Source organism: Anser cygnoides, chromosome 4 (genome assembly GCF_040182565.1).
Source record: "Anser cygnoides isolate HZ-2024a breed goose chromosome 4, Taihu_goose_T2T_genome, whole genome shotgun sequence".
Taxonomy (NCBI): Eukaryota; Metazoa; Chordata; class Aves; order Anseriformes; family Anatidae; genus Anser; species Anser cygnoides.
Genome location: NC_089876.1, coordinates 27851513 through 27876790, shown reverse-complemented (window position 1 = coordinate 27876790; position 25278 = coordinate 27851513). Strand labels below are relative to the sequence as shown.

General features: G+C 39.3%; 3 protein-coding genes across 24 annotated transcripts in view; 2 read left to right on the top strand and 1 right to left on the bottom strand.

The window, feature by feature from the left end:
- Positions 1-101: 101 nt before the first annotated feature.
- SGCB (sarcoglycan beta) lies at positions 102-9375 on the top strand. Its single transcript, XM_048049968.2, has 6 exons — positions 102-258; positions 2276-2485; positions 3417-3602; positions 3716-3907; positions 5086-5217; positions 6282-9375. The coding sequence occupies exons 1-6, from the start codon at positions 235-237 to the stop codon at positions 6483-6485; spliced, it is 948 nt and encodes a 315-aa protein (XP_047905925.1). The 5' UTR covers positions 102-234; the 3' UTR covers positions 6486-9375.
- DCUN1D4 (defective in cullin neddylation 1 domain containing 4) overlaps positions 7760-25278 on the bottom strand; it is a 52950-nt gene continuing 35431 nt past the window's right edge. For 21 of the 22 annotated variants that reach the window (XM_048049969.2, XM_048049970.2, XM_048049985.2 and 18 more), the window contains one exon: positions 7760-25233. In XM_048049969.2, the coding sequence (XP_047905926.1) occupies positions 25178-25233 (56 nt within the window). In that variant the 3' untranslated portion in view covers positions 7760-25177. Of the gene's footprint in view, positions 25253-25278 lie in introns of all 22 variants that reach the window. The other variant, XM_048049971.2, reaches the window with a different exon arrangement.
- LRRC66 (leucine rich repeat containing 66) lies at positions 9802-17982 on the top strand. The gene is made up of 4 exons (XM_013172747.3): positions 9802-10294; positions 12612-12781; positions 13596-13926; positions 14708-17982. Exons 1-4 carry the CDS (start codon positions 9802-9804, stop codon positions 17440-17442), a joined length of 3729 nt encoding a protein of 1242 aa, XP_013028201.2. The 3' UTR covers positions 17443-17982.

The window sequence follows — 25278 nt, the reverse complement described above, 5'->3', positions numbered from 1 at the left end:
CAGCCTGCCGAGTGCTTCTCCGCGGAGCCGGGGCACACAGCAGCGAGGCGCCGCAGGCAGCCTCCCCGGGGCCATGGCGCTGCCGGCCAGCGCGGGGCGGTAGGGAGCTCGCCGTAAACCTTCACCTCACGGAGCGAAGGGGGGTCTCCGAGCGGGGCTGGCCGCCGCCTCCCTCCCTCCTTCCCTCCCTCCGGCAGGGGGAGCCCAGGGCAGCCGCAGCGGCAGCGGAGGAAGATGGCGGCGGCCGCCTCGGAGCAGGTCTGTCCCCGCGGGCAGGGGGCCGGGGCGAGCCGCGCCGGGGGAGGGGGGCCTCGGGCGGGGCCGCCATTTTCGCTGCTAGGGGCTGGGCTGGGCGCGGCTCACGGTGTCAAATAAACGTCTTCCCCCCCCCCAAAAAAAAATATCTTGACTTTTTGTCGTGGACGTGACGAGAGATGGTGCCGGGGGAAAGGAGGAGCGAGGCTTGGGCAGCGCCTGAAAAGGAGCGGGTGGCGCGTCCCAGCCGTGTCCCGTTCCGCCCAAAGGGAAAAATGTTTTCCCTTTTCGAAGCGAGGTGTTGTGACATTTCTGCACAGAAGCGTAGCGGCTCTGTGCGAGGAGGTGTCAGCCGCTAGTTTGTGACTCAAAGCCGTGAGTTGCTTGGTCAGTATAAATAGACCGGGTGCGTGAGTCATCGAACTAGCGTGTGCAAGTACGGTAGCGCGGTGGCGATGTATAAATAAGACATAAGCTCTAATTCAGTCTCGGCCTCAGCATCTGAGTTTGCGTGCTTCAGTGAAAGCTAAATTTGTCAGAAGGGCTGGCTGTCATCGTCCCTCGGCTGCAAGGCTGGGACAGGGATGCCGTCAACGCAACGTGAGCTGCAGCCAGAAAAAAATCAGAGCCGTGCAGGGGCTCATCTTCTGAGAGCTCCCGGATCTCCACAGGACTTCTTGCAAGAGCGAGGCTGTACATGGACCTGCAATCCTGTGGTGTCAGCGGGTAGGATGGCCCAGGTTCCCGTGGGGACTCACCTAGGCCCAGGTGCCTCGGGAAGCACTGGATGTTCACTCAGCGTGGATGTTCCAGCACTCAATCCAGCAGTAACATTTCAGCAGTATTCTCCCAGTCCTGCTGCAGTCTTCCGTTGTACTGCCTTACCGGGTGAAATACTACATCTGATTTTTATCTGGTCATCAGATGCTTTCCAGGAATCTCAGGACATGATACTTACGATCCTGTTGTATAAAAGTTCCTATTCCCCAGAGTACAGACATCTCTCCATTTCCCTGCTGAACCAATTGTGAGTTGTGTAGGGTTACAGCATCTTCAAGCATGTCACTGAGGAAGCCCTTCATAAATCTGTTAGATCAAGCATCTTTCTCAATACGATTTCCTTGTTCAGCCACAGAACAAATTAGAAGACATTTTTACCCATTACATCAGTATGTACACATGCAGTTACAATAAGGTGCAGCTTCAGAATTAATTTCAGGTGAACAAACCTACTGTCATCAAAAAGATCAAGCCCCTTCTTCAAAGAACTGGACCCTTACATTGCAACCTGCTCTATTCAGGAAAGGTGGAACAAAATACTGTACAAAGTTATGGAAATACATCAGGCTTTTGTTCCCAATGAATACCTAAAAGAGTTTCCTTTATGTGCTAACTTGTCAAATCGTAGGGGCACACTTTGCAATCTAATTACTTCAAACGAGTAAGTTAAAGCTAGGATGGTCAAGTTCCCCATGTCAGCTTTGAAGCTTTACAGTATTTTTTGTAACACTGCATGCAAATAATAGAAGTTGAATGCAATCCTTGTGCTATCAAAACAACTTAAAAGCTGTGTCCACCACACTTCTTCCTGCATGTTCTGATAGACTCCCCAAGACTCTCCTGCATTAGTGTGGAGGGAACTAAAATCCTATTTAATTGGTACATGACCTGCAGGATTGTATTCCGTATCATCCCCAACAGGTAAAAGCCTGATGAAGTTCATTACAGCTAATTTTTTTTGTATTGCAGCAGAGTTGTAATTCCTGTCATGATAAAAATGAGATATAAAAACAATTTACAAATTGTCTGAAAATACATGGATTTTAATTTTAGCCATTGCATTAGAGGAGATTGCAGCGGTGGTATATTATAAGTACATAGTGGCAGACTGCAATAACATAATTCTAAATATGATATCTAATAAGATCCACTAATCCATTTTGTATTTTTTTACATACATGTGGATCGTTTTGGTGGATTTACATGCCTTACAGCAGCTAACCTATGCTTTGTACTACAGCAAAGTTCTAATGGGCCGGTGAAGAAATCTATGCGTGAGAAGGCTGTAGAACGAAGGAACGTTAATAAGGAGCACAACAGTAACTTTAAAGCTGGATACATTCCAATTGATGAAGACCGTCTCCATAAGACAGGCTTACGTGGCAGGAAAGGCAACTTGGCTATCTGTGTGATTGTTCTTCTTTTTATTTTGGCTGTCATCAATTTGATTGTGAGTATAATACTTAGGCTGTAAGCAATGTTAAGATGTCTATTTTGTCTTTTTATCAGAGAAAGAAAACTTATTCCACTATGGCTGAGAAGGACTTAAAACACAGTAAAGGAGATTTCTCATCTTACTCCTCTCCTTTTTGCTCCTTTGTACTCTGAGCAGGATTAGACAGAAGAATCTTACCATTTTAGTCATCATTATTTCAGTATTATGGTCCCATGAGGAACCTACAATTTATCAAACAGAGGAGAAGGAACCTTGAAACTCTTCCTTCTCTGAACTCAACAACACCAAATGCGCAACGTTATTAGTGCAGTACAAATATATTTGGGATAATCTGGTAAGCCAGAAATATTGTATGTGTTATAACTGAGCAGCGCATGAGCATTCAGAATTAATCAGCCACTGCACTTGAAACCTCCATTGTTGTTAATACCACATTTTTATTGCTTAATCAGAGAAAAGCAATGGATTTTTTTTTTGCAATGAGACATGAACATCAGAAGGTGCTTTTTTGTAGTTCAAAAGTAAGTATATTCTAAGCTGAGATATTTTGTTAAGGAAATTTGTTTGGCTTATGATACCATGGCTACCCTTAAATGGGACAAAGATTAATTAAGGACATGATTTAATTTCAATTATATATATATATATTTATTTATTTATTTATTTATTTATTTATTTATGTATATGAATATTTTAGTTACCTTTTCAGATGAGTGTAGAAATCACGGAAAATGCTTTTAATAATTACGGGTATTCTGATGTTTCCAGTAGGAATTGCACACACTAAAGTAAATTCATACCAAAAGCTCACCTAAATGCTAGCATTAATAATTACTTCAAATAAAACATCTAATTCATAGAATACTTATTGTGAGACTGTTCAAGCAATCAAAGTAATCTTTGAAAATGTGTGTTTCTCTTTCAGATTACACTTGTTATCTGGGCTGTGATTCGAATCGGTCCCAATGGCTGTGACAGTATGGAGTTCCATGAGAGTGGCTTACTGCGGTTTAAGCAAGTTTCTGACATGGGTGTTATACATCCGTTATATAAAAGCACCGTAGGAGGCAGACGTAATGAAGATTTGGTGATCACTGGAAATAATCAGCCTGTAAGTTATATCGCGAATTGAAAGTGTGAGAGCAACACTATGGAATTGCACTTGCATTATTAATAAACATTACATTTGAAACATCATTAACTTAAAATACTCTGTTTCTGCAGATTGTATTTCAGCAAGGAACAACCAAGCTTAGTGTGGAAAAAGACAAAACTTCCATTACCAGTGATATTGGCATGGAATTTGTTGACCCCCGGACACAAAACACCCTGTTCAGCACAGACTATGAAACTCATGAGTTTCATCTGCCAAATGGAGTTAAAATCTTGAATGTGCAAAAGGCCTCTACGGAGAGGGTATGTCGTTTTGAACTTTCAAAACTCTTTCTAAAAGCTAATTACTGAATTGCCCTAGCTGTAGAATAAGGAAAAAAATACTAATTCTAAGCATATTTGGAAATTTGACTAAAAATGCAGCTGTGAAAACGTAACTGATGCTAAAAATTAGGAATGGAAACTGACATTATTACATGAGTATGACATTTGGAATACTATGCTAGCTCCATTATCAGGATTAGAAAACCCGTGTGACTTTTTATCAAGCGTTTATGCACTTGTTTGTACATGGATAACTGTTTGAGAAATAAAATTTATATGGAAAGCTTGTTTCTGGTAAGAACTTCTACAAGTAGCTTCCAGAACTTCATGCGTCTATTGGAGATAAACGTTAGTCCACTCAGAATTTCAAAAGCCTGAGTGGAAGTGTAGAGAACAATCACAGCATTACAAGAGTTGTGTTAGTTCATGGCTTCCAGGTTAAATGTGTTCTTAGTTTGGTTGCTACATTAAGTATGCTTGATTTATCAGAGAACTAAAAAACCTACGTACTGGTAGGCAGGCATATATGTCAAGTGTCAGTTAATGTCAGACTGAAATTTCTTGCACTCATAACATCACTCATAATAAAGGCTTTTTAGACAGCAGTGCCCACAATTCTGTTTTGTAACACTAGCAAAGTAGTATCGGTGGTTTTATAGAGGGTTGTGTGTTCCAGGAACAAAAAAGAAAATTCAGTTTGATCTTCTTCATGTTATCTCTGCAGCCTAACAAACAGTAAACACTGGAGAGAAAAACAACAACTATATCCTTATATATGTAAGAGGAATAGATAAATAAAAAGAGAAGAATACGTTTACATAATCACTTATTACAAGGAAGCCTGCATTTGCTAGCAGTGTTAATTGCGCATCCCATGAAATTGTCATACAAATCATTTTAATCACAATCAAACAATATGCAAACAAACAATTTTACTTACCTTCCAAAATTAAGTAAGCCATGTTTATAGACATAAATGTAAAAAATAACAAATGGGCAGAAGCTTCATAGGCATAACGTGAGAGGGGCATAAAATACATTGAAGTTTTTTTATTAAATTTTTGAGTAACATTCTTAAGGTAATTAAAATTACCTAGATAAACCCAAGTGGTACATTTTCATTGATCTCTAATACTTTCATTTGTTTACATTCTTAGATTACTAGTAATGCAACCAGTGATCTAAACATAAAGGTTGATGGACGTGCTATTGTCCGTGGAAATGAAGGCGTTTTCATCACAGGCAAAACCATTGAGTTTCGAATGGGGGGTAACATGGAACTTAAAGCAGTAAGTATTTCAAAACAGCCTTTTTTGAATGTCTTAGTTTCAAATTCAACCTGATAGTAAACTCTTGTAGCTTTGTATGGATTCAAATTTTATATAAAATAGGCATAAAAGTTTACTTGCAGTCAGCGTTAGTAGAATTTTAAAAAGGTAGATTATTACTTAGCGTTTAATTAGTGGTTCAGTAGTTTTTAGGTAACAATGATTTAATTCTGTAAGACGCTAAAAACCCACAAAGCAATTAAGGTAAGCTATTGGTCTATTGGTCTTTGCACTGAAATGAATACCAAAGGGAATACATATTCTCCTCTGGAGGCTTTATTGTGGATAGCAACCTTTGACAGAGCAGCAGAGACTAAAATTAGGAGCACTGCCTTCCTGCACTGTCACAGCAAGGCTCACAGCATTCACTTAAGCTTTCTGGAGATTATTAACGACACAGAGTGTATAGAATGATGGAAAAGTTTCAAGGAGGGGAAAAATGCACTTAGATTTCACATGTGAATGAATTTCACGTATGAATTCAAACACTGATTCCCATTTCATATATATATTTTTAAATTCACTGCATTTGCTTATAGGTTTGTAAAGTGAAAAACTGTCTACTGCACTACTACTGTCTCTCTCAGTATCAATCTACCACTGGAATGGCAAAGTACATTGGCTATAATAGAGAAGCTGGTGGGTGTTATTCACAAGTATAAACAGTGAAACCTTCGTATATGGAAGAAATTCTTCACTCAGAGGGTGGTGAGGCGCTGGCACAGGTTGCCCAGAGAAGCTGTGGATGCCCCATCCCTGGTGGTGTTCAGGGCCAGGCTGGATGGGGCCATGCCCAACCTATCTAGTGGGTGACATCCCTGCACATGGCAGGGAGGGGTGAAACTAGATGATCTTTAAGGTCCCTTCCAACCCCAAGACATTCTATGATTCTATGTTATTTATTCTGTAGATTTCTACAGCCATCTTAAAAATGTCATTTATTGGTTAAACTAGCTTGTCCTTTTTAAAAACAGTCTGCCTTGTTTAACTAAGAAGTTATACTTTTTTTTCCTCCCTCTTAATAGGAAAACAGCATTATCCTGAATGGAACTGTGATGGTCAGCCCATCGAGACTGCCAAGTTCTTCTTACGGGGAACAGTTTAACAATGGTAACTGGCTGCGCTTCAAGCTCTGTATGTGTGCAGATGGAACGCTGTTCAAGGTTCAAGTGACAGGTCATAACATGGGTTGTCAGACGTCTGTCAATCCGTGTGGAGCCACGCACTAAAACAGAAAGCACTACCAGGAGAGCTCTCTCTGTGTTTACATATATTTGTATGAAGTAACTGCATGCCTTCAAGGATTTCTGTTTCTACAGGAGTTTATACTAATGTTTATTACATACTATTTTTAAGCACAGACTCACGTTCAACAGTATTATGTCATCATCCTGTTAGCCATAATAGTGGCACTGTTTTAGTAAGCTTTCAGTTTACATGCACACTGAAATACCTTCTTGAATTGGGATCTGTAGAATACATTTAAAGAACATGATTTTAGCAACAATCTTGTCCGGATTCAGTTGCCCCTAAAAGAGATTTTTTGCCCTATATCCCAAAACCTTGAGGATTGCTGAGAACACAACTGCAATCTAAAGTACTTCAACAGGAGTGTCTATTTACTGTTGGATGTGGATTTTTCCACAGGATGGCTGAAGTGGCAAATTTTTGTTTTCCCATCATTTACTGCCAAAGGTTGCTGTAATGATCTTCCCCCCAAAATTATGTGGATTACTGTACGTGTACTAAAAGAAAGCTGGTGGCAGATTGGCTAATGGCACATTATAATATTGCATTAAGTCTGTCATCTATGTTCACATAGTTAAAAAAAAATAATAAGCTAGCACAAATAATATTTGCAAAGTAACATGGGAATGTAACTTCAGTTTTGAAATAGTCTAGCCTGTAAAAGTGAAAGTTGCAATTACCAAAGTGTTGCTTGAGCTCCCATCCTCTCTGTGGAATTTAGGGATTCTACACTTGCTTAATTTATGAGAAGTATTTATAAAATGTGTTTATTATAAAGTACGTTCTCAAAGATGTACTGATAATTTGCTTGGTGCCCAAAAAAGTGTCTTCCTGGGTGCTTTAATGGGAACAGCGTACGAATCTATTACTCAACAGCTAATAATCTGAAGCATGACCGTCAGCAGCAGCATCTAAGATGCTGCAGCATCGAAGGTCTCTTTTTCCTGTGAACGTCAGTACTGATGCATTACTGAGCACCTGATAATTCAATTCTGAAGCTAAACTGCGGGTCTGCAATTCTAAACGTGATGGTACTGGATGCCGCTACAGCAGAGGAAATGCACTTGTATCTGGATTTGTCAACAGTGAAACTGTCTAGGGTGAGCTGGGGCCTTATAAAAACTCTTACTGCCTTAGAACTGCTTTTGTAGAGGCAAAAGTTGTGGTCTGTATTAAAAATAGACTAGCTCGTTGTAAGATTCCTCCTTCCCCCATGTATCTTTTTCAGTTTGATTTTTTTTTTGGGGGGGGGGGGGGGTGGTGTTTTTTTTTCAATATAATCAAACAACCTTAATAATGAAGGCCACAAAGGTGACTTTGCAAGTACGTTTTTGACACTAAGTGCTAAGCACGCACTTCTCTTCCTAAAAGCTGTGCAAATGTTACACATTAACTTCAGAATTGGTCATTTGTTATAGGAATATAAATTACCTACCCTTGCTTTATAGCTCCTAGAGTACGCAGAATTTCACAAAAGGACAAGTCAGCAGCTCCTGCTGCAAAGAAGTTCCTGTCTAAGGTCCCAATTCCTGCATTTACTACAAGTCAGTAAGTCCTGGTGCAGGGTGTGTACGGGTGGCCGTGATTTTTGGCGGAGAACCTTTAGGTCAGGCGTTAGGCTGCTCAGGAGGTCAGAGGAGTCACGTTTCCCTCACTGGTTAAAGGCAAAGACAGATTTTGATGCTATGTAGCTGGGGCTTTGGGGGGTGGACAGCAGTGGAGCTGTCTAACAAAAATGGGGTAAAATGCAGCAAAAGCCATTGAATTACTCACATGAAAGATTACGAGAAAGTAGTAAGGTACGTTTTGCATACTGCCTTCATGAACTTCATGGTTTTAGTGCAGTTAATATTTTATCAATCACTTCAATAAAGATTTTTAAAAACCTTTGGTGCTCTAAGTAGTACCCCAATTAGCATGTTTAAATTAGGAGAAAGAAATAAAATGGTTACATTTTCAGAACTTTCACTCAGTTGACAATGGCAGTTTGTAACTTTACTTACATATATATGCAAATTATATATATGTACAGCATATAATGCTGCTTATATTCATATATTATGCATATACACGTAAACACTAACATACATATCTGACATGTACATATTCATGTATACATAAATATAAGCAGCAGCATCCTCCAAAGCTGAAATAGAATTTGGACAATAACAGACACTGCCTCAGTCGAGTACTCACAAAGAGCACATTATAGCTCTTCTTTGGTTAATACTGACATGCCTACATGCTAGGGTGGGATTCTTGACCTGTAGTTATCAAGAATTCTTATTCAAATGCTATATGCAACAGTTGAACGATGCGTCACAAAGGTACTTTCAAATCATGGTCCGAAGAATTGATTTCGAGGTGTGGATTTTTAGTCAAATGTAGCAAAACCAGTCATACAAATACCAAACGATATAAATTATTGACCTGCTGGCCACTGTTCATGTGGTGTTAATGTATTTTGTTGCCTTCATTATACGGTTTGAGAAATGTTGACATCATATATGCCCTGTGTTGTGCAGTAATTTGTTCTTTATCTTCTGCCTAAAGTACATTTTTTAATGCTTATTTAAAACACTGTGTGGCACACTGTTTATTTAAATCCCACAGATGCACTTGAGATTCTGTTTTTAAAAGTACATTCTACATGCTCTGTGTCAAAATACCATACTGGTTATGCTGAAATTCCATGTGATGAATTCTCAGCATTTGTAAAGGTGGTTGTTGTTTCAATAGGTGGAAGACAATTGGATTTCTGATCTTTGTTTTGAAATGAAACAATGAATTCTAAGACACAGCTGTGGTTTAGAAGTGTTATTGTAATAATACAGTCTCTGATTAAAAGACGTTGTTTTATTGACAGTGAAACTAGTGTTTTATTAACTGTAAGTATGAATATCATTCCACATCTGTTCGTCATGGATTATATAGCTAGTGGACTTTGCTCAGCGGTAATTGCATATGATACCTGAAGTTACAGTTCAAAAGTCTCTACTGTGTTTAGGTTGGGAGTACCTGAGAAGCTGCGTTTCTTGCCTGAAGGGCTGGAAAAGAAAGAGAAGGTTTGGATTGTTTTTTGGGAGAGGTGGAGGGAGGGGGAAGCTTACCAATTTCTGAACTTGCTTTTTGAAAAATATCTAACACGCCAAAACTGTATGTTTGGGACAGAACACTGGTAATGGTCTGGGTGTCTCTTCAGCGTTGACTTTTTTAACGTCCAAGTATTTCCGCCTCCCTATTTGGACTCTTGTTATGCTGAACTTACCATAATTTCACATCTTATATATAGATACTATGGATAACCTTCATTTGAGTGTCGTAGCTGTGGTCCTTTACTTTAACATTCCTGGATCAGTGGGAACCAAGTCACAGCAGCTTCTTAATGCACATCACCATTCAGACTGCCGGTGGGATGGGAAGTTCTCAGTGAATTGCTCTTTTACTGGACTATCTGCTATTCCAGAAGATATATCACAAACAGCAATAACAGCTGATTTAAGTTACAACAACATTACAACTTTACTGTGTGCCAACGGGAGAAATGAAGACTGGATGCTAAAACATCTGAATCTCAGTAACAACCTGATTTCTGAACTCTCCGTAACTGCTTTTAGAAATTTACCCGTTCTAGAAACTCTAAACCTCAACGGTAATTCCATCAACACCCTCACGCTAGACATACCTACAGCTGCGTGTGCATCTGAAACATATGGAAAGGTCCATCACTTCCTGCCTGCTTTGAAAGTATTGTCGGCTGAAAGAAATCATCTCAATGCAGTTCCAAGAGGTAAGCATCTCAAAATCTTTACGGATCTCACTCCAAGGAGTAAGTTGGTTGTGGATATGATATGGTACGTGTTACTGAATTTAGAATATGACTGTCTCATTTAGTTACGTTTAAGGTGAGGCCAAATTTCACCTGCATGCAAATACAGTCTTAGCAATCATAACACTTAATGTCAGTCAGGTATAAGCAAAATCTCTCCTCCGAGAGGCACAGGAATAATCTTCCTTGTTTGTATAGAACAGGAAATAAGGATCTTTGGAAAAACACCCGTCTTCATAAGTCAGTCATGAACCTTAACATCTATCCTTTTCAGATAAGGAATTTCACACTACTCTTCAGAAGAAAGTCGATAGTCTTTAAAATGAAACTTGCTCCAATTTCGGTATTTCATAAATACAGGAAAATGCTTTGTTCAGTCAAAGCAATTTTGCTACTACCCAGCCAAAGTGACACCTTCTATTAATAAGAGAAGGATTTAAGGCTTTGCGGCTTTGCTAACCTTTTAGGAAGTGTTTCTTAGTAACTGAAGCATGCTAGGCATCACAGCCTTTATGATGGTCTGTATCTTCATAAACAGAAGATCCACATTGTCCAAAAAGTGTTTAAATGAAGTGAAAGCTGCAGTACAAGCAAGGCTATCCTACACACTGTTTGCTGTATTTAGTCAGTCCCTGATACTATCAGATTAATTAGCTTTAGACTTTGAAAACACCAGGAGAAAACAAAACAACCACACCTATCAAACAAACTGGAAGGGAGTAATTACACAGGGTCCTGCAAGTTCTGTCATTCCTCGTCTTTTTTGACACTAAGTAATTCTCTGCCATGCAGGAAACTTTCAGTTCATTTTTCTGCAGCATCTGTAAGGCTCCCATGTAGAAAATATAAAAACTTTGTATTGTAAAATACACTGATGCAGATTTGATTGTTCTGACAGCTAAATATAACTCCTTTTCATAGATCAACCTTTTTCTCTGAGAGTCAAAATTTATTTTTTAGATCTTAAAAGTCAAATTGCTGTGCATCGTACCACTACACTTCAAGTAGTGCTTAAATCCCACACTCAGTTAAATGCATGTTCAGAACTTCATCTTCCTTCTCCAAAATACTTCACCAGTATTCTGGTTTCAAAGCTCTCATACTGGAGGCTCTTCAAGAAAACACAAACCTAAAGCAGAGGGTTTGGGCCATAAAGCAACCCTTCTCACAGCTGACGCTCCAGATATCAGGCTGCTACCTGCCGGTGCCATATCACTGCGTACTTCTGGCATAACTTTAGCTTCAGGGCTGCATCTGAACTACCATTCTTCATCCAGGTACAAGGAGTAATTGATGGAACTGCCAGCACGTCTGAACGCCTTTCCTATCAGCTACCTCCAGCTTTACAGCAGGAATGAATCACTCTCTCTGCTTTCCACAACAAACCCGGAGATCAATTACTCAGCAAACAGAACAGCAAACAGGAATTACAGATTTCCTATAAACCGCATGGCACCAAGGGCAACATTTTTAAGAAGTAGCAGCTTCTCAGCAATGCTCTATGACCAGAAACCACTTGAGAGCGACGTGTAGGTGTTACAAAGCTCCGGTGACGCTGAGCATTCAGGTGCCTGCCTTCCCATTGGAACTTGCAGGCTAGAGCTTTAGGGGCTCCCTGCAGCGTGTAAGAAAAACAAGGGATCTCTAGCATTCAGAACTAGTTATGCAAGACAGATGCTGTCGTAACTAGGATATGCTGTAAAACATACTGACACGTTGAATTCACAGGCAGACAGGCACAAGCAACAACGTGCTTTTGTTTTCAGTCAGACATATGTCCCATGAATATGGTTCAAGTAGTCCCCCATATGAGAAACGTGCATGAATGTGCAGCCGGCAGCGAATAGGAGAAATCATATCACCTTCTGTATTTCCATCTTTTATTTGCAGTTAACATACTTGTATTTTATAAACTGTGCATATTCCACCTTTTCACGCACCTCTCCTTCCACACCTCTAAGTCTCCAGAGTAGCGTGCTCAGAGTACAGAGACCAGTCAAAATGATTTTCACAGCATGAAGGAATGTTACTGCTTTTATGGACACGTGAATTAAAAAAGCTCTGACTGTGTATACATTAAAATGCCTGCTGTTGATGCTATACAACTTTTAGGATGGGATACCTGTTCAACAGAAAAGGCATGATAAATCAAAGCCTGCAGCCACTACTTGCAGTAGACAGTAACAGAGTGAATTTCCTTGCAAAAAGTTTTTAAAAGCTACTTGGCACACCCAGGAACACAAGAATATAAAATGTAAAATGATTTTGCTCTTCCTAGGGCTAGGACTGCTGCAATCCTTACAGTCTGTCCGTCTGTCATTCAACGGCATACTACGGATTGACCTGAATGACTTTCAGAACTGCTCACAGCTGAAAACCATCTACCTACGAAACAACAAGATAACTACAATTCATCCAGATGCCTTCCAGGGTCTCAACAACTTACAGGTTGCAACATTACAACTGTTTCTATGTTTTCTGCTAATCACCATTAAAGATTGTTAATAATCAACTATTCAGTGACAATTATATTGGTCTGATTATGATAAGAGTATAAAATTATGAATGAACGCAAATAGTTTAAATAACATTTGCATGTAAATAGTTGTTTGTATATTCAGGAACACACACTTGTAAACATGCAAAATATAACCACAAAATTACCCACTTAACTATGCCACAAACCCATCTATAACTGGCATAAACATACACCTCCTTTTCTTCCCTCATTCCTTCCGTGTGCGCGCGCACCCATCCACACACACCCACACACACCCTTTCCACTCTCAAAGAAACACAAAGCCCTAAAATGCTGTCACGGGCCCTTATCAACTTTGGCGCAGCCAAGTCGAGAAAGAATTACACGTGAGTTTCAGAGGAAATAAGGCTGAAGAGGCTATTTCCAAGGAGGCTAGAGAGTCATGGAAAACACAGGACATCTTCACAACTGAAAAATCCCGTGAGGAGGCTGCTCTCCTGCACCCAGGGACATCACGCAGGAGGCACCCCATGGTGCAAGCCCTGCAGATTCCCAGTCACAGAAACGTAGTGCGCAATGAAGGGACTACTAAACGTACCCCAGTCCTTTCTTTTTGTTTAAATCAAAAAGCTTAGTGCAATATTATTGAAATGTTAATCAGATGTATTGTTCCTATTTCTTTCAAATGCTTGTTTATTAAAATAAATGTTATTGTTGCTATTGCAATTCAGACTCCATTCTAAGGCTTATCAAATTAACTTTGAATGAATTATTTCCACACAGGTCGTGGATCTCCGTGAAAATGCTCTGAAAACCATCCTACCGCAGATAATAATCCACTTGAACATCTTTCAACTTGAAGTGGATTTGTCAAGTAATTCCTGGATGTTTAACTGCAGATTGAATGCTTTCAAACATTTAATTCCTTTTCTTTCTGACTCCATGAGGAAAAAAATGAGTACTTCACACAGTAAATCTGCCAACAACTCCCAGAAACCTGTACTGTACCTTTCCAGTTTCCATTTGAACTGCAGTGAGGGCATTTTGTTCAAGACGGCTGCAATCCCAGCAGGGCAGACATCAGTGCTACGCTGTGACACGGACAACACAGGGGGTACGTGAAACAGGGACTCTGTCCGTTATCTGCTGCTGATGTCCAAATGCATGCAAAATGATCAAAGAAATCTGGTTTGAAAAGTGGATTTCTAAGGATGCTATTTTAAAACTAATTGAACAAGAATTTAACGTGCCAGTTAATTAAGTAGAAAGTATTACAGCAGAATATGTATAAGTTCTAGTTCCCAAAGCAGCCTTCATCTCCTTTGTAACGTTAAACTAGTAAGTGACACTAACGTCCGATCATACACAAATTTCAGTATGTAGTATATAAACTTCTACATTGCTTACTGAATGCAACAAAGGACAGAACAGGCTTTCCTCTTACTGTGATTTAATAGCTGTGGGGCAGTCATTCTGGGTCAATGTAGAAAAATGAGACGGATACAATATTGTTTCTAGTATTCAGTCACTGCAGAATGGAATGAAAGTGTATTTGCACGTGAGAGGGTAGAGCCAGCAGCAGTTTCTAGCGGGACCAAGACCGTACATCGTTTCAGTGACTTCCTCCCTCACCCACACCAGTTTTCTTGGGAAGTCTGCTATTAAGACACCACGTGTGCTGTATTATAAATGTAAAGAAAAAACGCAGATGGTTTGACAGATACTTGGCACAATGTCAAGTAACTATGGATAAAAAGAAAATTGATTTTTATAAAAATAACATTAAAATTATCACAGATAGGTCAGAGTACCACTTTATACAAATAACCTGCCCCTGCAGGCCAAGTATCCTCTACTTTTAAAAACGTTTTCATTTGTGTTTTCTTTTATTTCAGGCAATGGAGTCTCTTGGTGGACACCTAAAGGCAGGATTTCAGAGGAAAGTAGTCTTCCTCACATGACACTGGATAAAAGGAGCAGTTTAGTAATACACAATGCCGAAAAAACTGCTGAAGGATTATATATGTGTATTTTTAATACAACAAAGAAGAAATATCTCATCTACAGCGTACAGGTGAAAGAACGGGTTTCAACGTCTTTGGTTAGAAAAACCCGGGACACTAACCCTGTTTTTAGACAAGAAAGAACAAAGCAAGACTTTACCCTGGCCATCTGCCTCTCCGTGTTCATTACGTTTTTTTGTGCTTTTTGCCTGGGTGTTTTTGCTAGACCCTACCTTGTGCGCCTGTGGATGTGCATGCGCAGAAACAAAAGTACAGGTTCAGAACATACTTATTCCAATGAAGCTTTTTCAGATGAAACCCTGAGCAGAGAGCGCTATGTACGCAAACCCCCAAACAGGCAGCAAAACCCGTCTGCTATTTATGAGAATTCTTCAAAACGCGCACGCACTGTTCCTACAGACACTGATCATTTGTATGCGTGTATCATTGACAGCATGCTGCACGCACCGAATGCTGAAGAGTACCCCAACCAAAACAATAAGAAGATTAACGTGAAGAAAGACCCAGTGTTTTCAGACATCAAAGCTAATTCCAGCAATTCCGAATACATAAACTTTGGACAACCTTCTGCAAGGACAGATAACAAAAACGACAAGGAAAGAACACCAAGGAACTTAATAAGCAATGACACTTCATTATGGGAACACTCACAACATGCAAATTATGAAGATTTAGAGAAGAGCAGGCTCCCTCCCATACCCAGCAGAACGAATGCTGACATTTACTCGATTCACATCGAATCTTCAGATTCAGATTTATCCTGCGCAAGAGAAACTGGCGTTCCACTTCCCAGAGGACAATCCCACACAAGTGCACAGGATTCTAGGAACAGCAAGGTGAGAAACAACGCTGAGCAGCTGCACTCTGAAATTACAGAGCCCGCACCAAACTCTCCTGAAAGAAAAGGTATCACTTCACATAATGAACCCCTAGGCACAGCAAAATTTATGCCCAGAAAGCAAAGATGTGATGAAGAACTTGGTCTAAATAGCAATATAAATATAACCAGTGATGTAGGAGACTTTATTTTATCTAGGAACTGTATGAAAGATACAAAGACTGAGAATTTAAGTGACTACCAAAAAACAGAAAACTCTCCTCATGCACAGTACAACCGTACGATAGAAGGTACTAACGAACGAGGTCATTTAGCAGATTTCTTCGGTGACAGTTCCTCAGATGAAGGGACTGCGTTCACAATGAGTGATGGGAGCTCCTTAGAAGATTTTGACCTGGAACAACCTGGTGCTAGCAGCAGCCTGCCAGCCCCTCAGCCGTCAGTAGAAAAAGCTGCTACAGACAAGGGAAGCATTTATTGCTCAGCACTGCCAGAGCATCCAAACATTGCTGCTGAACTTCAGCATGCTGGAAAAAATGAAGACAAGCACAATGTAAATCTTGAAAACGCTACTGATGGGGTCAGATACTATCAACTACTACATCACTACTATGGGTCAGATACTACCAAGCCTGAAGCAGCATCACCTGACACTGATAAACATAGTGATCGTGTAAACATGTCAGATTCAGACTCAGTTGGTTCAAGTCAAAAAGTTTCTGAAACATGTGACTATTTTACCAATGAAGAGTCAACAGTACAAAACTCTATTTTAGATTCTCCCCGCAAACATGACACAGACTTTAGTAACACGTTACTTTCATTAAAACCTTTTCCCTTGTATGCAAGAGATACAGAAAATACTCCTGGGGATGCTGACTTGCAGCTGCAGTTTCCCATTAGAGCAAAGTATTTCCTCAGATCCAGTCCCACTGAACGGAGAGAGCATGCTCCAGAGGTAAGCACAGAAGAGCTCACGGATGGGAGTTCCTCCGAAAGTGATCGTGATGAAGGGGACGTTACATTAAGACAAAACAGCAGTACATCTGAGAACAATTATTTTACTTCTACTCCCATTGATATTGGTTTGAATGAAACTGTTAAAAAAGCAGCAGTCCTGCATGCCAGCATAAGCAGCAATGAATCACCTCTTCAATCCCCGATGGAAGACAAAACCGAAGAACCTTTTAAGTTTATCACTGAGAAAGAAGACTCATTACCACAGGGTGAGCATGTGAACACAACTAAGACTTGGGAAGACAAAATGCAAAGACGTTTTAATGAAGAAGAATATGACGAACACATAGAATTACAGGACAGCACCAACTGTAGCTCTCCTGAAGAAATGCAGCCTCGCAGTGTTATGGCAGGTTTGGTGCATATTGAATCTTCTGGGAAAACAGAGCCAGTCTTCAACACAGGAAAGTATTTCCAGTTGGATCCGAGTGAAGAGAATCCGTATTCCTTATCAGTCCCATCCAGTTTCTTTAATGGAAGCCTACAGCACAGCTCATTCCCACAGAAGAGTCCAGGAGACAGAAACTCCAGAAACACTGATTCCAATGAGAAGGAGGATGGCACTACTTTGACAGGACTGAAGAACAATTATACAACAGCTGTCAGCCTCCCACATTCAAGTGAAAAACTCATTCCAAAATCTCAGACCAGACAGGGCCAGTTTTTTGCTAAGAAGAAAAGAGCATTTGATGGATTTGCAGTCATGTTGCAAAGCAGAACAGAGTGCAGTAGTTCAGACACAGAAGTGTAACAACAAGCTCTTGCAGGTTTTTCGTCATACAACAGGTGCAAAAATGTCTGTGTCTTAGAATGAAGTTCTCTGGCTTTTAATAACTTGAATACCACGGGTTTTTCTCTCTGTTTGTCGTTTGTCAGTACAACTATCCGCCTCTAACTTCAGAAAAACAAGGTATGGAACTAGACCTAACCCTGAGATGTATAAAGCCTGGACTCATCTGTTTTAGAAAAGCCCTGACTCCAAAGGGTAATTCAGGCTAACACAGACATCTGTGTACAAATAAACCAGATACTATGGGCTTGTGCTTACAAGGGTATTTGTGTGTAAAAAAAATAAAAACGGGTAGGGGGTATGAAAAACAACTCTAGGATACTCAAATGAGTAAACTACTCAGTAGTTCTAAGTGTTAATAAAGTTTTGCTGAGTTATAGTAATAGTATATAATCACTTTCTTATTTATTCTAGTTATGAAGATACTGCTTTCCTTCGGAAATTCTCACTGATATGCACTGTTTTATTTCTCTGTCTAAAATAAATGTAACATTGAAATTATTACATTATTGCTATTATTGTGTTTTCCTATTGGAATCCCGCTATACATGAAAGAGGATATTTTACCGTCTTCTGCTTTTTTGAACCAAATTTCTGGATTAGAAGTCTCTAAACTCCACCACCTTTGCAAATGCAGGAGTATTTTGTCAGGTGCTTCTACTACAGTTCAGCCAGCTTTCAAAATATATATTGGAAAAAAATGTGTTGTTTTTTTTTTCTGACCAGAAAGCTGCAGTAGCAATACATACAGTATACTACTTATGAGGAGCGGCAGGTTTTCTAAGCCTTCCTTTGTGCCATAAAGCTACATGAAAAAAAAAAAAAGATTATCTGCTGTCCTCATCACATCCACAAAGAAAATAAATTTACTCCTTCATGAAGGAATTTTTAACGTGACTAAGTATTTCATTCTACTGTCAGAATATTGTTGATGTTGTCTGAAACTTGCCTTCACATTTCTGTCTAAATCTTGCACCTTTGCTTTGCTGCTGAGCACTGCAGACACTTGTTATCATCACCTATTCATTCAAACTCAAATATTCACCTCCTTCTCCTCCTATTAGTTCCTCACATCATTAGCAACTGCTCTCAGAAATAATACAAAACCTTATATATTTCCTGTGGCTTCCAGCCAATACTCTTTATACTGTGTGCCTTCAACATTCTTCTTTTTTCCCCTTCACCCTATTTCTCCAGGCCCTTCAGTACCCAAAAGGTACACAATCCCCCCCACTGAATCCCTTTGAGATTCTACCATCATTCACTTTTCTTTACCTTTCAGCTGTTGTCAATCAGCCATATCTTGTTGGCACTAAAAACATTCCTCATTTAGCTCATTTGGTCACTCAACATTTTCTATAATACTTATTGTAGTACAAAAACAGTTGCAGTTATAGCAGTATAAATGTACATTATACAGGCACAAGTTTGTTTTGTGTTTTTTTTTGTGTTTGTTTTTTTTTTTCCTCCTGCACAGAAATTATGCTTGCAAAGAGGCGTAACTGCAACTGCTCTAGGGATGCTGGAACTTCTTTAGCTTCATCAGTAACTTCAGGTGCCAAAAGAATCACGTTCATGTTAAGTTTTAAGTTACTACCACAACTGATAGCAAGTAAATGAAGTCACAGAACAGGCCCCATAAAAAAGCAGTCAGCATTATGCTGGATGAATTCTCAAATGAAGAACAAAGAGCTGACTGTTTTGGTAATAGTTTGGGCACACCCTTCTTACAGGGTGTAAGCCTCTTCCTTTATTCTCTTTGTCAGGCTTTACAAGTATGCTTCCTATTCACCACCAGATTTGGAATTCTGCAGCCAATATTCCATATTAAGTAGGAAGATTAACTAATGGCTGTTTTAAAAACTAAAGTCGTGAATGTACTAGAGACATTTGGGCTGCAATTTTCATGTCTTATTGCTAGCAGCTTTTCTATTGTTCTGCTCAGATATTACCACTTTTGCTTTGAAAAGGTCAACTCAACAGCCCATTACAAGTCAAATAATTGACAAACTCTGCTAAATGCTAAGGAAAACATGAGTATTTGAGGTCACGAACAGAGCCTCAGATATAAATACTACCACATTCAAATACTATTAGACTGGTGTTCTCTTCCAAGATGGAATTTACGCTTCAGATCTTCAAGATCACAGAAGAGATAAGGTTGGCAGGGCCCTCTGGAGGCTGCCTGGTCCAAGCCCTGCTCAAGCAGAGACACCCACAGCAGGTTGCCCAGAACCACGTCCAGGGGGCTTTTGAAGATATCCAAGAAGGGAGTCTCCACAAGCTCTGTGCAACCTGTGCCAGTGCTCAGTCACCTGTACAGTAAACAAAGTGCTTCCTGATGTTCAGAGGGAACCTCCTGTGTTCCGCTTTGTGCCCACTGCCTCTCGTCCCATCCCTGGGCACCACTGAAAGGAGCCTGGCTCCCTCCTCTTTGCACCCTTCCTTCGTGTATTTGAACATACTGATGAAATTCCCCATCTGCTGAGCCTTCTTCTCCAGGCTGAGCAGCCTCAGCTCTAACAACTTTTCTTCATAGGAGCAGTGTTCCAGTCCCTTCATCATCGTAGTGGCCTTTCAGCGAACTCTCTTCATCCTCTGTCTCTCTGGGGTGTCCAGCCCAGAACGGGACACAGCACTCCAGGTGTGGCTTCACCAGTGCTGAATGAAGTAGAAGGATCACCTCCCTCAACCTGCTGGCAACAGTTCTGATGCAGCCTAAGATACCTTCTCTACCACAAAAGCATTGCTCACGTTCAACTTGACGTTCACCAGGACCCCCAGATTCTTTTCCACAAAGCTGCTTCCTGGCCAGTCTGCTCCCAGTATGATGGCTCCTGGGATTACTCCTCCCATGTGCAGGACTTTGCAAAGCCCTTCTTTGAACTTCAGGAACTTCCCATCAGCCCATTTCTCCAGCTTGTCCAGGTCCCTGTAGAAATCAGCATGACCATCTAGTATATCAGCCGACCTGCTGAGGGTAGCATTGTGCCCCATCATCCAGATCATTAATGAAGATGCTGAACAGGAGTGGACCTCAGTATTGACCTGGAACACCCCACTAGTTATTGGCCTCCAGCTAGACTTTGTACCACTGATCACTACGCTCTCAGCCCAGCTGTTCAGTCAGTTTTCAACCCACCACACCGTCTGCTCATCCAGATCATATTTCATTGGCTTCTCTAACAGGATGTCACAGGAAGAGTGTCAAAACCCTATGTCAAGATAAGCAAGTAACAAAGATGCTTTTAAAAAATTTGTCTTATAAACAGTCATTTTCAGCACGAATGCCTCTTGTTGAAAACTTTTGTATTACAATATTTTTTATACCCACACATCCCATATGAAACATGCCCATTTCCAAAGTGTTTTAAATATTTGATTTGCTGTAATATTGAGAATAAAGATCATGTGATTGCATATATTCTCTTTTAACGGAATTTTTCAGCCCAGAGAAGTTTTCTGCTGCTAAATTATAAAGGTCGCCAGCTGAGGTCAGGCACATTCACATAAAAGAATTTCTGAAGTATGGAGCACAGAAAAACCTGAAGTCAGTTTCTGAAACCAGCACAAATACTGTTTATTTGTGAGATGCCATTTTACATCAACACCAGCAAAGACCTAAAAATCAACCAGGTGAACTCATGCTGGATGGCGTAACAGTATTTTCACTAGGCTGAGAGTCACAGGAGTTTAGCACACCTTATGTAATATCCAAGTAACTAAGACATAAAGCATTCACAATTACAGGTTAACTGCTGTTCCTACAACAGCAGTGTCAGTGAGAACTATTTGGTGACAACACACATACACACACATAGGGGAAAAATACTAAAAAACAACCCCACGTTTCAGTCTCAGTTACAGACAACTGTTTAGTTGGTGGCTGGATTCTACACTCTTTTATAGCAATATGAAAGGATAAAATATAAGGCTTATAAAGAGGTATTTTAGCAGTTATAATTAAAAGCAGGGCACAAGCTAACCTTTAAAGCTGTCTACATGAACTTCAAGAGTATTCAATGTTAGACTTGTGATCAGGAGTCAACAGAAATCTGGGAAAACCCTAACACAACTGAAATCCATGTTTTTTGCCCTCCAAAAAAGGTAACTTAGGAACATTAACCCAGTAACAATGAGCTAAAACTACTTTTGATTGTGCAAGTGTATTTGTGATGAAATGAAATGTATTTGTGATAAAATGGGGCAAGTCTCCAGTCCTCTACATGTCAGAAAAGGCCACACAAAGGTGACAAATATTTATTGTGGCTTAAAGGCAACCTTAAACAGGTTTCAGATGAAAGCTCACATACATAAAGAATTCCAAAAAATTCCATCCTCCTCACATTTCTTAAGAATTAAAATTAATATTTAAAATTATATTATCGTGCTGTAAAATGAAATATACACAAATTTAATTTGTGAAATGTTTCTGTTACTAATATTCTCTACAGTTATTTGAATAGTAAAGAGCTCCAAATGTTTGTCATCTATCAACCTAAAGTGTCTCTGGATGCTGTTTTCCTCTGAATAACTGGCTTTCTACTTTATTTCTTCCCAATACCAAGCATGGATTGTGCATAGACCATCAAGTTTCTGCTATAAGTGCAGTTATATTACCCCAGAAGGATTAGCACAAGACTTGTGGCATTTCTGCCAGAATGACCTCTTGGTATCTTGTTAAAGGCATCAGGATGTTTTGGATATTATTATTCAAATGGGTGGGGGAGACACCAATTATATTACAGTGTAACAGACAAAAAAGCAAACACCAAACTTGTATTAAATACAAGGTAAACTGAGTGGCTTAGTTAAATTTCCACAATTATTTAAAAACTAGAGGGAATTTCAGCAAAATACAAGCCTAGCAATGTTAGGCTCCTTTGCCGGTCAGCAAACAGCAAAAACAGAAGGATGAGTAACACAGGGACAGTTATCAAGCCATACATGTCTGTTTCAGTCCATTTCGGTCTCTGTAAGTTGTCAGCTTGGATTTGTGATTTATGAAGTTACTTGTTATAAACCACCTGAAGACTACAGATTCATCTTGGTTGCAAGCAGAAGATAATATCTGCAGTATCTAATCCATTTCTGAACACATTCTTCCTTTCCATCACTCCAAATTACTTTTACCCAAAGGAAAAAAAAAAAGAAGAGTTTGTTTATACAGCATGAATACTTTCTGAGCTTTGTTTTCCTCTATTTACTTCACTGTCAAATTTTGTATTCCACTAAACATTAGCAAACTTGGAAAAAGAACATCTGCTTAACTGAAGAGATTTCTGTTGACCCTGTTATGTGAAAATTACACCTATAAAAATAATAGATTAAAAGTGTCTTTGGCTCTTGCTTCCTTTACTGGAAGTCAAATTATTTGTGCCATCCAAACCTTTTTAGGCAAACCTTGTATTTTAGCAGTATTCAAGCCAATCTGTGCTAAACAGTGTTCTAGAGTCAGTAACTAGCCTAACTTTTAAGAACAACTCCAGTATTTCACTTAAAATTTTAGCAAACACAATTTAGCCTAATGTTATGAGTTATATTGCTTCTAAGTTAATTATTTTAAAAACTAAACCAGCAGCTCCACTGATATTTACTATGGTTATACCATGGTAATATACACATTTACATCAGAAGTCTCAATAAAACGTGTGTTTTAGTAAGAGGCTTATTGTAAACATTAAATGCTGCACTCCAATGAATTAAATTCCTGTGCAAACTGGCATCCAACATGGAATTAAGGTTATGTTTATTAGGACAAGAAAAAGCAATGATTATGTATGTTTTACCACTACCAACTTTAAAGAATGCTATTTATTTAGTGTCATGGAAATCCAGACATGAATATTTCATGAGGAAAAGTAGTATTTTCTCATCAGCATCTTGAAATTCTGGGATTTCTATATGTATACAGATTGTATATTCATGTATATACAAATATACACAAATACACACAAACAATTTTTGTCTTTGGCAGCTTAGTCTGACAAACAAAAACCGTCAACAACAAAACACAGATTTGAACAGAATTTGACCACCCATAGCACAGGTACAACCTCCCAGTCCAGGACAGCAGACGAATGAGCATTTGCTAAACTAGACCTTGTCCTGAAAGTAGTCAAGTTAATGACAGTTGTTCCCAAACTCAGTTATAATAGAACAGGACCTTCAGTACAGCTGAAAATTTCACATTCAACCTAAGACACATCCTCTCCCCCAATGCCCCAGATTGCATTCTGAAGAACTGTCAAAACAGCCAATACCTTGTCAAGTATTTCTACAGAAAAGTAATGTTATTCTTTGTTCCAAAACATCCACTGGCCCTTTTTTGTTAAATGTTCCATGAATGAATAGGGAACATTTCACTAAATCCTCAGGACTCAAAGTTTAGTAGCACCGGATACTTCAAGAACCTATTTATAAAAATCAACACTAACATTTTTTAATAAAGAATGGTAAGGCAAAGACAATGGGAGAAAAGTACAGAAATTAAACATCATTCCACTCGCTCATCTTCTCCAGAGTTACCACTAGAACTCTCCTATACAAATAAGGAAATTAGTAAAATAGGATGTATGTGGTCCCTAAGAAAAAAGTACTGTCATGCAATGCTGGTGTTTAACGTGCCCATTGCCTGCAATGGACATTCTGCTAGGAAATTTCAATCCCCAGCGTGAAAGAAAAAGTAATGTTTTAACTATTCAATCTAATAGGTTTAATTACTCAAACACAAAGTTAGAGACCGTAGGAAAGACTAATATTACAAATAAAAAAAAATCTGCACTACCTATGTGCTAGGGGTGAGCAGACTATTCCCCAGACCACTAATTTTACCTAGAACTTTAAAATTTCACTATATTGCAACACAGTCCAAACACTCTTGGTACACCAAAAATTAAAAGGAGTATGCCAAAGGCAATTTACAAAAGTCTAAAACCCATTTTTAAAAGGTACTTTAATTTGTTCATTTGTACCTGTAATGACTACTGCAGTTTTAACATTAAAAAGTCACTTTTTTCTTCAAATGGAAATCATCTGTGGCATATACAACTATTACAGTGTTTTAATATTTATATATATATATATACGATTTTTTTTAAGACACCAACGTTTCACTCCTATTAAGCAATAGGTTATGTTTGGCGAATTCCCGTGAAGAAAGTCACAGCATGTCTTCTCCCCTCAGAAAATGGCATCTCAAACAGTAACATTAAAATTGACAATAGTTCTTCAGCGTAACTATGTCCAAGCAGTCTGTTCATTTCATTTTCTGAAATGCTACATTTGAGACCAAAAGAAAAGCAAAAGAACTAAAGTTTCAACATGTAAGTGATGACTAGAAATATGCCACAAAATTATTTTTACAATACATTTCTGCAGAAATAATCCCTAGTTGAAGCTTTTTTTATACACATATACAAAATTTAGACAGCAATATACACATAATCACAGTGAAGACGCTGGCAAGTTCACCAATCTGTAGTGTAAATACAAAATGCAAAGCAGCCTTCAAAGAGAACAATGCTACACAGCAAGCATAGCTAGCTTGTTAAATAGCAAACATCAAAAGTTCCCTGCAAAAGGAACGCAGTGCAAGAAAAGCAGCATGCACTTTGATACAAATAGCAGTTTATGGCTAATGGTTGACATAACTGTGGTAACAGTGACTCTTGAGTGGCTGTGCATAGTTAAACTCCTACGTCATCTGTTTTCCTTTATACCATTCCACAAACTCATCCAACAATACTGGCCCTGTAGAGAGATCAAATAACTGCATTTTACAAAATTTTGTAAGAG

What these genes read in the sequence shown, in the direction of transcription:
- SGCB (XM_048049968.2), top strand. Translation starts at nt 235, where the DNA reads ATGGCGGCGGCCGCCTCGGAGCAG. An exon ending in CGGCGGCCGCCTCGGAGCAG is followed by an intron (nt 259 to 2,275) that starts GTCTGTCCCCGC and finishes TTTGTACTACAG; the next exon opens with CAAAGTTCTAATGGGCCGGT. An exon ending in TCACTGGAAATAATCAGCCT is followed by an intron (nt 3,603 to 3,715) that starts GTAAGTTATATC and finishes CTGTTTCTGCAG; the next exon opens with ATTGTATTTCAGCAAGGAAC.
- LRRC66 (XM_013172747.3), top strand. Translation starts at nt 9,802, where the DNA reads ATGGATAACCTTCATTTGAGTGTCGTAGCTGTGGTCCTTTACTTTAAC. An exon ending in AGGGTCTCAACAACTTACAG is followed by an intron (nt 12,782 to 13,595) that starts GTTGCAACATTA and finishes ATTTCCACACAG; the next exon opens with GTCGTGGATCTCCGTGAAAA. An exon ending in TGACACGGACAACACAGGGG is followed by an intron (nt 13,927 to 14,707) that starts GTACGTGAAACA and finishes CTTTTATTTCAG; the next exon opens with GCAATGGAGTCTCTTGGTGG.